Below are 13,235 nucleotides of genomic sequence, written 5' to 3' on the forward strand. Positions count from 1 at the left end.
AAGCTATGTTAAGCTTTGCTCATGTTAGGCGTTTTAGGCTCACCTTAAATAATGTACTAATGTGTCTTAAAGTACTACCACTCAGCAGGTAAGGTACTGGACTAGTAATCATAAGGTTGCTGGTTCAAGCCCCACCATCACCAAATTGCCAATGTTGGGTCAAGTCCCTTGTGTGTAAATACCAGTAATACCAGTGCATTAAGCCATGTTAAGCTTTGCTCACGTAAAACCACAGGGTTAGTGCAACTAATAATTCACATTCAGTTCTGAACTGGTAACACTGTTATACTATTTATGGTTTGAAACCATTCAAATAAGGTTAATTAGTGTGAAACGACTCTTTAAACTCTTGTTTTAATTAGTTCTAAATACAACCATGCTGGCTTTAATTAGTCACAATAAAATAGTGACGATATATCCTGAAGAAAAACGGTTGCTGGTCGCTATTCTGCAATGCCGTTCTATCATCTATCATCTATCATCATAACTGGCCTCTTCTTTAACCAGTGACGTCTCGCGCTGTGGTGGCAGGCAGCCAATGAATGAACATAAGGCAGTTTCCACAAGCAGTGGTGCTGGAGACTCAATGTAGAACGTACTAACTGCTTATTTGTCAATCTGTAGCACGACTGGCTCTAGCTTAGCTAGGATTAGGTGTATGGTTGAAAATATAGGCATCCCCAGTTGGAGACACTGCTGGTCTACGTCGCCCTTTGTATGTCGTGTATCTTTTTTCATATTTGTTGAAGAATGTGGTTATGGCATCACTGGGGTGTAAACCCCGGTGATATGGCTGTTAATGGTTACTAGTTCTATGAGGGTCCGGGTCAGTTCAGGTCGATCTTCGAAGAGGAGGTTTTCTTAGGAGGTTTCAATTTCGTTCCCTAGGTGGCGCCATCCCTTCTGTTGTTCCAATGGAGAGAGATAATCTGAAAAGGAGAATGCAGAATAAAGTACGATTCTTTTGATCAGACTTTCAGTTCACTTGCAGTTCTATTTCAGTTTAGGACAGGGGTGTCAAACTCATTTTTTACTGAGGGCCACATCAGCATTATGGTGACTCTCAAAGGGCCGATTGCAACGTATCCTGCTGTGATTGCAGTCGGCCTTTCAAGTCTTGGACAGTTTGTTGTTTTTCTTGGAGGCTAAATTCTGTGTTTGGTGTCAAAATGCCAAATTTATTCTGTATATTTATAATGTACAGGGGTTGGACAAAATAACTGAAACACCTGGTTTTAGACCACAATAATTTATTAGTATGGTGTAGGGCCTCCTTTTGCGGCCAATACAGCGTCAATTCGTCTTGGAAATGACATATACAAGTCCTGCACAGTGGTCAGAGGGATTTTAAGCCATTCTTCTTGCAGGATAGTGGCCAGGTCACTACGTGATGCTGGTGGAGGAAAACGTTTCCTGACTCGCTTCTCCAAAACACTCCAAAGTGGCTCAATAATATTTAGATCTGGTGACTGTGCAGGCCATGGGAGATGTTCAACTTCACTTTCATGTTCATCAAACCAATCTTTCACCAGTCTTGCTGTGTGTATTGGTGCATTGTCATCCTGATACACGGCACCGCCATTGGATGCACATGGTCCTCCAGAATGGTTCGGTAGTCCTTGGCAGTGACGCGCCCATCTAGCACAAGTATTGGGCCAAGGGAATGCCATGATATGGCAGCCCAAACCATCACTGATCCACCCCCATGCTTCACTCTGGGCATGCAACAGTCTGGGTGGTACGCTTCTTTGGGGCTTCTCCACACCGTAACTCTCCCGGATGTGGGGAAAACAGTAAAGGTGGACTCATCAGAGAACAATACATGTTTCACATTGTCCACAGCCCAAGATTTGCGCTCCTTGCACCATTGAAACCGACGTTTGGCATCGGCACGAGTGACCAAAGGTTTGGCTATAGCAGCCCGGCCGTGTATATTGACCCTGTGGAGCTCCCGACGGACAGTTCTGGTGGAAACAGGAGAGTTGAGGTGCACATTTAATTCTGCCGTGATTTGGGCAGCCGTGGTTTTATGTTTTTTGGATACAATCCGGGTTAGCACCCGAACATCCCTTTCAGACAGCTTCCTCTTGCGTCCACAGTTAATCCTGTTGGATGTGGTTTGTCCTTCTTGGTGGTATGCTGACATTACCCTGGATACCGTGGCTCTTGATACATCACAAAGACTTGCTGTCTTGGTCACAGATGCGCCAGCAAGACGTGCACCAACAATTTATCCTCTTTTGAACTCTGGTATGTCACCCATAATGTTGTGTGCATTGCAATATTTTGAGCAAAACTGTGCTCTTACCCTGCTAATTGAACCTTCACACTCTGCTCTTACTGGTGCAATGTGCAATTAATGAAGATTGGCCACCAGACTGGTCCAATTTAGCCATGAAACCTCCCACACTAAAATGACAGGTGTTTCAGTTATTTTGTCCAACCCCTGTATATCTACATTTATATTGTACTCCTTTACCACAGACACAGCCTCATAACACTACCGGTGTTTTCTTCTTGAAGAACAAACTTGTATACACTTTCCCATCTTTCATTAAATGACCTTCCTTCTGCTTCAGTTTTCTCTTCTTGTACATTTTCGGATTATTTGTAAATATTTCTCAACATCACTTGTTGGAAAACCGCCTCAGTTAAACACTGATGTGGAAACACTTTTTGGGTCACAAAATGAACATGCATTGTGGAAGATTTACAGTGTAAGCTCTCGCAGGCCACATTAAATGACGTGCCGGGCCGGATTTGGCCCGCGGGCCGTGACAGAATTAATATTTCGGTTTTCTGTTTAGTATTTGTGTCTACACCTCTAAGCCAAGAAATGATAATGCATGCACTAAACTGCAATTTCCATCGGGATCAATAAAGCGTTATCTTATCTTATCTTATCTTATATGCTGAACACACCAAATATTATCATAGTACAGAGTACAGAGGAACAGTACAGAGTACAGAGGAACCTCGATTTAACGAACTAAAAGGGAGGAGAGGGTACGGGTACTGGACTGACCTGCCTGCAGTCCTGACCTGTCCCCAATAGAGAATGTGTGGAGAATTTTAAAAAGGAAAAATGCCACAACGACGACCCCGTACTGTTGTACATCTTAAGACGTGTTTGCAGGAAGAATGAGACAAAATAAAAGCTGAAACACTAAATCGCTTGGTCTCCTCGGTGCCAAAACGTCTTTTAAGTGTGGTGAAAAGGAATGGCAAGATTACAAAGTGGTAAATGCTTTACTGTTCCAACTTTTTTTGGAATGTGTTGCAGGTCTGAAATGCAAGAATGGATGTTTATTCATAAATGAAATCAGTTGAGCAGATAAAACATGAAATATCTCAGATTCATCCTGTCTGCAATCAAATAAAAGTCAAAGTAAATGTATGAAACTCTGTGTTCTTATTTTATTTGCATTTTTCATACTGTCCCAACTTTTTCTGATTTGGGGTTGTAAATTATATCCTAAATTTGCAATTAGATCAATGTGTGGGACACTTTGCTTAATTAAAAAATGCACTTTAAGGAACATATTCATCTACAGTACATTTATACATATAACGTCCTGAGGGACGGAAATGGCACTGATTGGGCGGAATGGCCCTTACCCCTTCTAATGTCTTTTGAAGCCATTACTAAGTACTACAACTCGCACTAGAAAAAATAAGCATAAAACACTGAGGAAAAGTGAGAATAAAGCCTATCGCTCATGTAAACAGAGAGACGTGCGCTGTCTAGCGGACAATTACTGAACTACTGTTCAAGATACGCCTCTCACACTGACCAGACATTCGGTTTTCCAGATTTTGTCCGTTAAATCGAGGTTCCTCTGTATGTAGAAAAGCACTGGCGAAGACTTACCGTTGCTACTGCAGTTCTTGTTGTCCTTGTCCGATATGCCCTCTTCCACCTTTACCATTTAGAAAAGAAACGGAGCATTAAAACAATGATGAGACAGTGAAGAAGCATTAAAACTAAAGGTCAAATGTAATAGTAAAAGTAGTGTTACATGCAAGCTCACCTCTGTCCTCCATTTGAGCTCACAGAAAATCCTCTCAAAGCATTCATGCATGTAGTTAAACTAAAAGAGGAAAACCAATCATTAGTGGCTTATGAATCACAGGGTGTGTGGTGGACTCTCTGTATAAGCGTGTGGTTTCTGCTAAGCTGCAGTTCTTTGGTGTGGGCATGAGTTTGGGAAAGATATAATCTGAGAAACTACACATCATACTGCAGTCGTATGTATATCTAACCTTGGTATGTACACACTGTCCATTTTATCAGCTCCACATACTATATAGAAGAACTATGTAGTCCTACAATTACTGAATGTAGTCCATCTGTTTCTCTGCATGCTTTGTTAGCCCCCTTTCATGCTGTTCTTCAATGGTCAGGACTCTCCCAGGACCACCACAGAGCAGGTATTATTTGGGTGGTGGATCATTCTCAGCACTGCAGTGACACTCACATGGTGGTGGTGTGTTAGTGTGTGTTGTGCTGGTATGAGTGGATAAGACACCTCACTGTCACTGCTGGACTGAGAATAGCCCACCAACCAAAAGAAAAATATCCAGCCAACAGCGCCCCGTGGGCAGCGTCCTGTGACCACTGATGACGGTCTAGAAGATGACCGACTCAAACCGCAGCAATAGATGAGCGATCGTCTCTGACTTTACGTCTTCAAGGTGGACCAACTAGGTAGGCGTGTCTAATAGAGTGGACAGTGAGTGGACACAGTATTTAAAAACTGATCCACTCAAACCAGCACAACACACACTAACACACCACCACCATGTCAGTGTCACTGCAGTGCTGAGAATGATCCACCAGCTAAATAATAGCTGCTCTGTGGTGGTCCTGTGGGGGGTCCTGACCATTGAAGGACAGCTTGCAAGGGGGCTAAGAGAGCATGCAGAGAAACAGATGGACTACAGTCAGTAATTGTAGAACTACAAAGTGCTTCTATATGGTAAGTGGAGATGATAAAATGGACAGTAAGTGTAGAACCCAGGAGGTGGTTTTAATGTTATGGCTGATCAGTGTATATACATATGTGTGTGTGTGTGTGTGTATGCTCACATAAGGAGTGAAGATTTTGACCCAGCGGGGTTTCTTCTCCCCTCGTACGTATTCGAAGCAGAAAGCCATTCCCTCCTCGTCTGTGTCCCACCTCTGCATCTCGGACCATTCGAAAGCTATAACCTGATTCTGGAAAATAAAAAGACGCACACATAGAGGAGTTAAAGATAAAACATTGGAATTACACATTGGAGGTGTACAGTCAAGCCGGTGTACTTAGCTGCATTCATCTTTCCCTCTATCAGGACTAGTCGCCCCGGTCCCGCTGCTGAAAAACATCCCCACATCGTGATGCTACCACCGCCATGCTTCACTGTAGGGATGGCGTTAGCCAGGTGATGAGCGGTGCCTGGTTTCCTCCAGACGTGACGCTTGGTATTCAGTTTTGGTTTCATCAGACCGGAGAATCTTGTTTCTCATGGTTCGAGAGTCCTCTAGGTGCCAAGCGGGCTGTCGTGCATTTTACTAAGGCGTGGCCTCCGTCAAGGCGTGATTTGTGGAGTGCTGCCTGGATGGTTCTCCCATCTCCACAAGAATACACTGGAGCTCAGAGTCAGGGTGACCCTCGGGTTCCTGCTCACCTCCCTGGCCAAGGCCCGTCTTCCCCGATCGCTCAGTTTGGCCGGGCGGCCGGGTCTAGGAAGATCTTTGGTGGTTCCAAATTTCATCCATTTACGAATGATGGTGGCCATTGTACTCTTTGGGAGCTGTAAAGCTGCAGCAATTGTTCTGTACCCTTCTCCAGATCTATGCTTGACACAATCCTGTTTCTGAGGTCTGCAGATCATTCCTTTGACCCCATGGCTTGGAGTTCGCTCTGATATGCGCTGTCAACCGTGGGACCTTATACAGGCAGGTCTTATATAGGCAATCCCCGATCGTGTCCAATCTATTGAATTTAGCACAGGTGGACTCCAGTTAAAGTGCAGAAACATCTCAAGCAGTATCGGTGAAAACAAAATGCACCTCAGCTCACTTTTGGGTGTCATATCAAAGGGTGTGCACACTTGTGTACATATGATGTTTTACATTGTGACAAAAATGAACTCAATCTATAGATAGATATAGAATGAGTCTGTAACGTAATAAACGCGGAGAAGGTGAAAGGGGTGTGCAGACTTTCCGGCTTGACTGTATGCGAGGGTGTAATTAAACCGATGGTGCACACACCTCTAGCGCGCCGTCCTCCGTGCAAGCGTGCAGTTTGAAGTGATGAATGCTGATGGCGGCAATCACGTGACCTTTTCTCCGCGAATCGCATGAGCAATGGGGAAACGCGACCTCGTTATACCCCTCACATGAGCGCAGCAAATTTAAGTACTAAGAGAAACATAAGGGAACAATGACTGTGTGTTACAAACAATGCTACATATAAGGACAGATCATGGCTTACGAAGCATTTTTATAATAGAGAAGTAAAAATACAAGAGGAATCAAATTACTGAGGCCATCTTTCTTTGCTCGGCAAGCTTCTGAAGCTGGTAGGACTTATCCTCTGCTTTGATGAACCCCTTCTTTATGTCATCTTGTGCCTGACAAAAAAGAGAGAAAAAGAATAAATCGGTCAGAAATTGATTTGTGCATTCACATGCTTCCTACGGAGTGTGGCGGTGCTGCTTAGCTTGAATTTCAAACTTATGACGAGGTAAGTAAAGCTGACCTGGTGGAAGCAGTAGTGCAGAGCCAGTGGGTTTTCCCGGAGCAGCTCTTGCTCATCTGTGCTAAAGAGCCACTTGCGCAGAGTCAGGCAGGTCCCCGGTACTGCTGAAGTGTAATTTTGAACGTATAGCTTGTGTGGGAATTCATTGGGGGCCAACTTACGAACTAAAAGAAAAACAATACAGGTTGCTTATTAGGATTTTAACTTCAAGTTTTACACTGTTGGTTACATTCATGATGGGAACGGTAGTTACTCATTACACAAGGTTCATCAGTTCACAAGGTTATATCAAACACAGTCCTGGACAATTTAGTGTCTCCAATTAACCTCACTTGCATGTCTTTGGACTGTGGGAGGAAACCGGAGCACCCGGAGGAAACCCACGCAGACACGGGGAGAACATGCAAACTCCACACAGAAAGGACCTGGACCGCCCCACCTGGGGCGAACCCAGGACGTTCTTGCTGTGAGGCCACTTAGCCACCGTGCCGCCCAAAACAATACAGGTAAACAATAGGAGTGATAATATATATATATGGATACACTGATCAGATATAACAACATGACCACCTTCCTAATATTGTGTTGGTCCCCCTTTTGCTGCCAAAACAGCCCTGACCCATCGAGGCACGGACTCAACTAAACCCTAGTCGTTGTTGTGCTCCTCCTGAAGCATTTTTGCTTTGTGGCAGGGCGCATTATCCTGCTGAAAGAGGCCACAGCCATCAGGGAATACCGTTTACATGGTCTGCAACGATGCTTAGGTAGACGTGTCAAAGTAACATCCACAGCAGCCCCATACACAACAAACTGTGATGCACTGTGTATTCTGTGTATACCTTTCTATCAGAACCAGCGTTAACTTCTACAGCAATTTAAGCTACAGTAGCTCATCTGTTGGATCGGACCACATGGGCCAGCCTTCGCTCCCCACGTGCATCAATGAGCCTTGGCCGCCCATGACCCTGTCACAAGAGCTGCAGTTTTGGAGATGCTCTGACCTAGCCATCACAATTTGGCCCTAGTCAAACTCGCTCAAATCCTTACACTCGCCCATTTTTCCTGCTTTTAACACATCAACTTTAAGGATAAAATGTTCACTTGCTGCCTAATATATCCCACCCACTAACAGGTGCCGTGATGAAGAGATAATCAGTGTTATTCACTTCACCTGTCAGTGGTCATAATGTTATTCCTAGTCGGTGTAGATAATACCTAATATTATATATATACTGTATATACACACACACACACTGATCAGCCATAACATTAAAACCACCCCCTTGCTTCTACACTCACAGTCCATTTTATCAGCTCCACTTACCATATAGAAGCACTTTGTAGTTCTACAATTACTGACTGTAGTCCATCTGTTTCTCTGTATGCTTTGTTGGCCCCCTTTCATGCTGTTCTTCAAAGGTCAGGACCCCCACAGGACCACTACAGAGCAGGTATTACTTGGGTGGTGGATCATTCTCAGCACTGCAGTGACACTGACATGGTGGTGGTGTGTTAGTGTGTGTTGTGCTGGTATGAATGGATCAGACACAGCAGCGCTGATGGAGTTTTTAAACACCTCACTGTCACTGCTGGACTGAGAATAGTCCACCAACCAAAAATATCCAGTCAACAGCGCCCCGTGGGCAGCGTCCTGTGACCACTGATGAAGGTCTAGAAGATGACCAACTCAAACAGCAGCAATAGATGAGCGATCGTCTCTGACTTTACATCTACAAGATGGACCAACTAGGTAGGAGTGTCTTATCCACTTATACCAGCACAACACACACTAACACACCACCACCATGTGAGTGTCACTGCAGCGCTGAGAATGATCCACCACCTCAATAATACCTGCTCTGTAGTGGTCCTGGGAGAGTCCTGACCATTGAAGAACAGCATGAAAGGGGGTAACAAAGCATGCAAAGAAACAGATGGACTACAGTCAGTAATTGTAGAACTACAAAGTGCTTCTATATGGTAAGTGGAGCTGATAAAATGGACAGTGAGTGTAGAAACAAGGAGGTGGTTTTAATGTTATGGCTGATCAGTGTACATCTCACTAGATTTTTCGACACTCTCATAATGAGTGTACAGAAACTCCTTGGTGGGCCTATTATTTTAAGAAATAATATATATAATGGAAGGCTGTCCTGCTCACCGAAAGAGTGGTTGATCACCTCAAAGAGGGCAAAGTAACTGGCCATTACACTGTCCATGCCGACCTTCATCACTAGAGCCTGAAAGATAAAACAGCCTCAGTGAAGAAAACCATACGAACACGTATCACAAGCTACAGTTACTGTGCACATCAAACATCAGTGTGGAAAATTAAAGTGATCTGTTGGTGCTAGTTAGACAGAAAGTGCTGATCTTCATGGATCTTCATGGATTACACAGTTTACAAAGAATGCTGCTAAAGTCAGGGCAGCATTTCCATCGACTGGTTCAAAGTCACATGAAGGTTATAGTACCTCAAACACTTTTTACATTCATGACAGAACACTCATTACACAAAATTCATCAGTTCAAGTCAAACACAGTCATGGACAATCTTGTATCTCCAATTCACCTCACTTGCATGTCTTTGGACTGTGGGAGGAAACCGGAGCTCTCAGAGGAAAGCCGCACAGACACGGGGAGAACATGCAAACTCCATACAGAAAGGACCCGGACCGCTCAACACGGGAATCGATCCCAGGACATTCTTGCTGTGAGGTGACGGTGCTACCCAGCGAGTCAGACGAGCAATTCAGAATGACCATATCGAAACTTGAGCTGGATGGGCTACGACAATAGAGGAACAAATCAGGGTCCACTTGAGTTGGCCAAGAATAGGAATCTACGGCTAACCTGTGCACACGATCTGACCACCTGCTTTAAGAAATGAACATTTAAAGATCTGACAGAATGTCCTTCATCTATTAAGATCCATGTGGTGTTATGCTGTTGTAGCCGATTCACCTTGTGTGCATTCCGCTTTTGCACTGGCTATGACATTGTTTCCTATGAAGTGTGGCTGCGTTGGACTCCCAATTTTCGCGCTTGATGTGGCGCTCAAAGTTCACCTGAATAAATTTTGACCCAGTTTGCCGATGACCTTTTCAAAGCGCCTCCAATAAGACAAACTGTTTAATATGAAGTCGTAAAAGTGACTCAGGCGAACAACGCTTAACGTGAACAAGTTCATGTTGTGGAGGGCGCCACCCGCCATGGGCCCCAGTGCACCTGCCCCCCCCTCCCCCCAGGTAGTTACGTCCCTGTAACCAGAAATAATTAAGAGAAGTTTAGCGTTCCTGTGTCGTTCTTTTAGTACATTAAACCCTGTCGAGCTTATTTTTTTTAACGACAAGCATTTTAGACTCTCTCGAAAAGCTGATTCTCACAATTTCTCAGCACCCCGAGCTATAACACAAGTTTAAAAGTGAAACCGTGAGGAAAACACACTCACTCACTCAGTCTCACTTTCTTAACCGCTTATCCAGTCAGGGTCACGGGTCAAGTTGCAGACATCCCAAGTTGCAAAAACTCATTTCAGGGAGGTACCCCTAGATAGTATTTTAGATATGAATTTATGTTCCCTACATAGTGCACTAGATAGTGAATTAGACCATTGGTTTATGTTCCCTACACAGTGCACTAGATTGTATATCAGATCACGGATTTATGGTCCCTACATAGTGCACTAGATAGTGAATTAGATAACGCATTCATGTTCACTACATAGTGCACTAGAAAGTATAACTAGATGCCGATTTGTGTTCCTTACATAGTGCACTAGATAGTGTATTACATAATTAATTATGTGTTCCCTACATAGTGCACTAGATTGTGTATTCGATCATAGATTTATGTTCCCTACACAGTGCGCTAGATTGTATATCAGATAACGGATTTAATACGCGATCGGAGAATAAAGTCTGTGTCGTCTGCGTGCGCATTTGTGTCGCTCTTGGCCGCTCGTTCTAGATTCCGGGAGATTTTATCTGACTTGAGGGCATCAGGGAGCCGCTATGTATATGCGGGAGACTCCAGGAACTTCCGGGAGACTTGGGATGTCTGAAGTTGCCCCTGTTGGGCCCCTGAGCAAGGCCCTTTACCCTTTATTACTTGATAAGTGTAAGTCACTGTGGATAAAAGCGTCTGTTAAATGCTACAAATGTAAATGTCTGTTTATTGTATCTTGTCTGTATATTTTGGGTCCATTTTATATTTCCATTTTTATGGCTGTGAGGTAGGTTAAATTCTTGTAGGGGTGGGGCGAGGCGTCAACGTAATCGATTACGTCGATTTGCAAAAAACACGATAAAAAACTTGCAAACACGAGCATCTAAAGTGTGGAAGTGTTTTTGACAGAGACCCAACAAAATGGTACTCTGTAAACTTCACAAAGTAAAGATGGTTTATGACAGCTGTACGACCGCTATGCACGAGCACATGAAGCGCAGGCATCCCAAAGCGTTTTTTCAAGACGTCAGCAAAACGCGACGGTAAGTTTTGTTTACATTTGCTTTTTCACCCTAGCGTTATATATAAGCGTTATTGACAAATGTAGCTAAGGTGCTTATGTTAGTAGGAGTCGCTATAAAGTTGATTCTCTGTCTTCATCGCCCCATGTTAATATAATACACTGCCTGGCCAAAAAAAAGCTCACCACCTGGATTTAACTAAGCAAATAGGTAAGAGCCTCCCATTGGATAATTACTGCATGGGTGATTATGTTTCAGCTGGCAACAAGTTATTTAACCCTAATTGATGCAGTGAGCAGCTTCTCATTTGTTAAAAAACCATGTGGAAAGACACATCCTGTGGTCGTGGAAAAGATGTTAATCTGTTTCAGAAGGGTCAAATTATTGGCATGCATCAAGCAGAGAAAACATCTAAGGAGAAGCTGAAACTGCTAAAATCAGGTTAAGAACTGTCCAGCGCATGATTAAAAAGTGGAAGGACAGTGGGGGGGAAACATCATCTTCGAGGAAGGAATGTGGTCGGAAAAAAATCTTGAATGATCGTGATCGGCGATCACTTAAACGTTTGGTGAAATCAAATGGTAGAAAAACTACAGTAGAAGTCAGGGATGTTTAATAGTGACAGTAAGAGCATTTCCACACGCACAATGCGAAGGGAACTCAAGGGATTGGGACTAAACAGCTGTGTAGCCTTAAGAAAACCACTTGTCAGTCAGGCTAACCGGCAAAAACGGCTTCAATTTGCTAGGGAGCATAAAGATTGGACTCTGGAGAAATGGAAGAAGGTCATGTGGTCTGATGAGTCCAGATTTACCCTGTTCCAGAGTGATGGGCGCAGCAGGGTAAGAAGAGAGGCGGCTGAAGTGATGCACCCATCATGCCTAGTGCCTACCGTACAAGCCTGTGGGGGCAGTGCTATGATCTGAGCAGTGCTGGACAATAATTCGATATCGATATATGTCGCGATAGAAAATTTTTCAATAACGGTGATATGATTTTTAAACAAATTCGATCGATATACATTACGTCAGTGCGTGATGACGTACGCCACAGGCACGAAGCCAGTGCTCAGCGTTACCGCTCTGAATACACTCCGCTACTTACAACATGGTGGATTAGCGGCAAAATGAGTTCAACAGCTGTGAGTGAACGAGCATCCACAGTCAGGGGCGGAGCCGGGGGGGGGCAGTGGTGGTCAAGGTCACCATAAATGAGTCTTCGGCCGGCTCCCCCCACCACCGCTTTTTTTGCGGAAGCATTTTTGCACGCAGGTGTTCCCACAGGGACGCAATTCAACAGCGCACCTAGTTCTCCACCAAAACAGTGCAGTAATACACTCAACATAAATGTCAACCACCAACATAATTACAGAAGAAGTACTACTACGGAGTACTAATACTACGGAGTACTAATACTACTGAGTACTAATACTACTGTAGTTGAGGCACTACGAGTAAAGGCACCAACGCGCGTTCCAGTGTTGCCAGATTGGGCGGTTTTCCTCTAAATTGGGCGGTTTTTTTTGTTTTTTAAACAATTTAATAGCAGTTAAATAACACTTCTATTTAAAAGAAAATTTTCAGTTTTAAGAAGCCCCAGCATTGTAGAAGGCTATTAAAAGTAAAGTCAATTTTCAATGCTGATTTGGCTTAAGTGTTGGTCAGAGTGTGTCATATTCTTGAAAGAAAATTAAAATTTGTTTTCCATGCATTCATGCTAGCATGTTCTGGGGTTCAAATGAGTCTCATCAGTACACACAAGTTTGTAGTCAAATGATCAAGTATTGCAAAGGAATATCTTTGAAATTCTTCCTCATAATGTTAAGGTTATAGGCTATATTTTAGTTTTTCACTTGTCAGATAAATTAAAAGCTTATTATGCTAGGCTTGATGTAATTCTACATGGCACTCACTGTATAGGTAAACGAGTGAGTGACCAAAACACTACTAGATCCACAGCAACTTGCCACATACAAAAAATAAGGTATCAGACAGTTTCTGTGCCACCCATGTGTGAG

At 43.7% G+C, this 13,235-nt stretch overlaps 1 protein-coding gene across 1 annotated transcript in view; it reads right to left on the reverse strand.

The window, feature by feature from the left end:
* Positions 1 to 340: 340 nt before the first annotated feature.
* snx27a (sorting nexin 27a) overlaps positions 341 to 13,235 on the reverse strand; it is a 36,922-nt gene continuing 24,027 nt past the window's right edge. The window contains exons 6-13 of the mRNA XM_062990074.1: positions 8,911 to 8,989; positions 6,750 to 6,913; positions 6,532 to 6,621; positions 6,260 to 6,409; positions 5,090 to 5,218; positions 4,032 to 4,091; positions 3,872 to 3,920; positions 341 to 929 (exon numbers count right to left, since the gene is read on the reverse strand). Of these exons, the coding sequence (XP_062846144.1) occupies positions 862 to 929; positions 3,872 to 3,920; positions 4,032 to 4,091; positions 5,090 to 5,218; positions 6,260 to 6,409; positions 6,532 to 6,621; positions 6,750 to 6,913; positions 8,911 to 8,989 (789 nt within the window). The 3' untranslated portion in view covers positions 341 to 861. The remainder of the gene's footprint in view (positions 930 to 3,871; positions 3,921 to 4,031; positions 4,092 to 5,089; positions 5,219 to 6,259; positions 6,410 to 6,531; positions 6,622 to 6,749; positions 6,914 to 8,910; positions 8,990 to 13,235) is intronic.

This window comes from Trichomycterus rosablanca, chromosome 2 (genome assembly GCF_030014385.1).
Source record: "Trichomycterus rosablanca isolate fTriRos1 chromosome 2, fTriRos1.hap1, whole genome shotgun sequence".
Classification (NCBI taxonomy): Eukaryota; Metazoa; Chordata; class Actinopteri; order Siluriformes; family Trichomycteridae; genus Trichomycterus; species Trichomycterus rosablanca.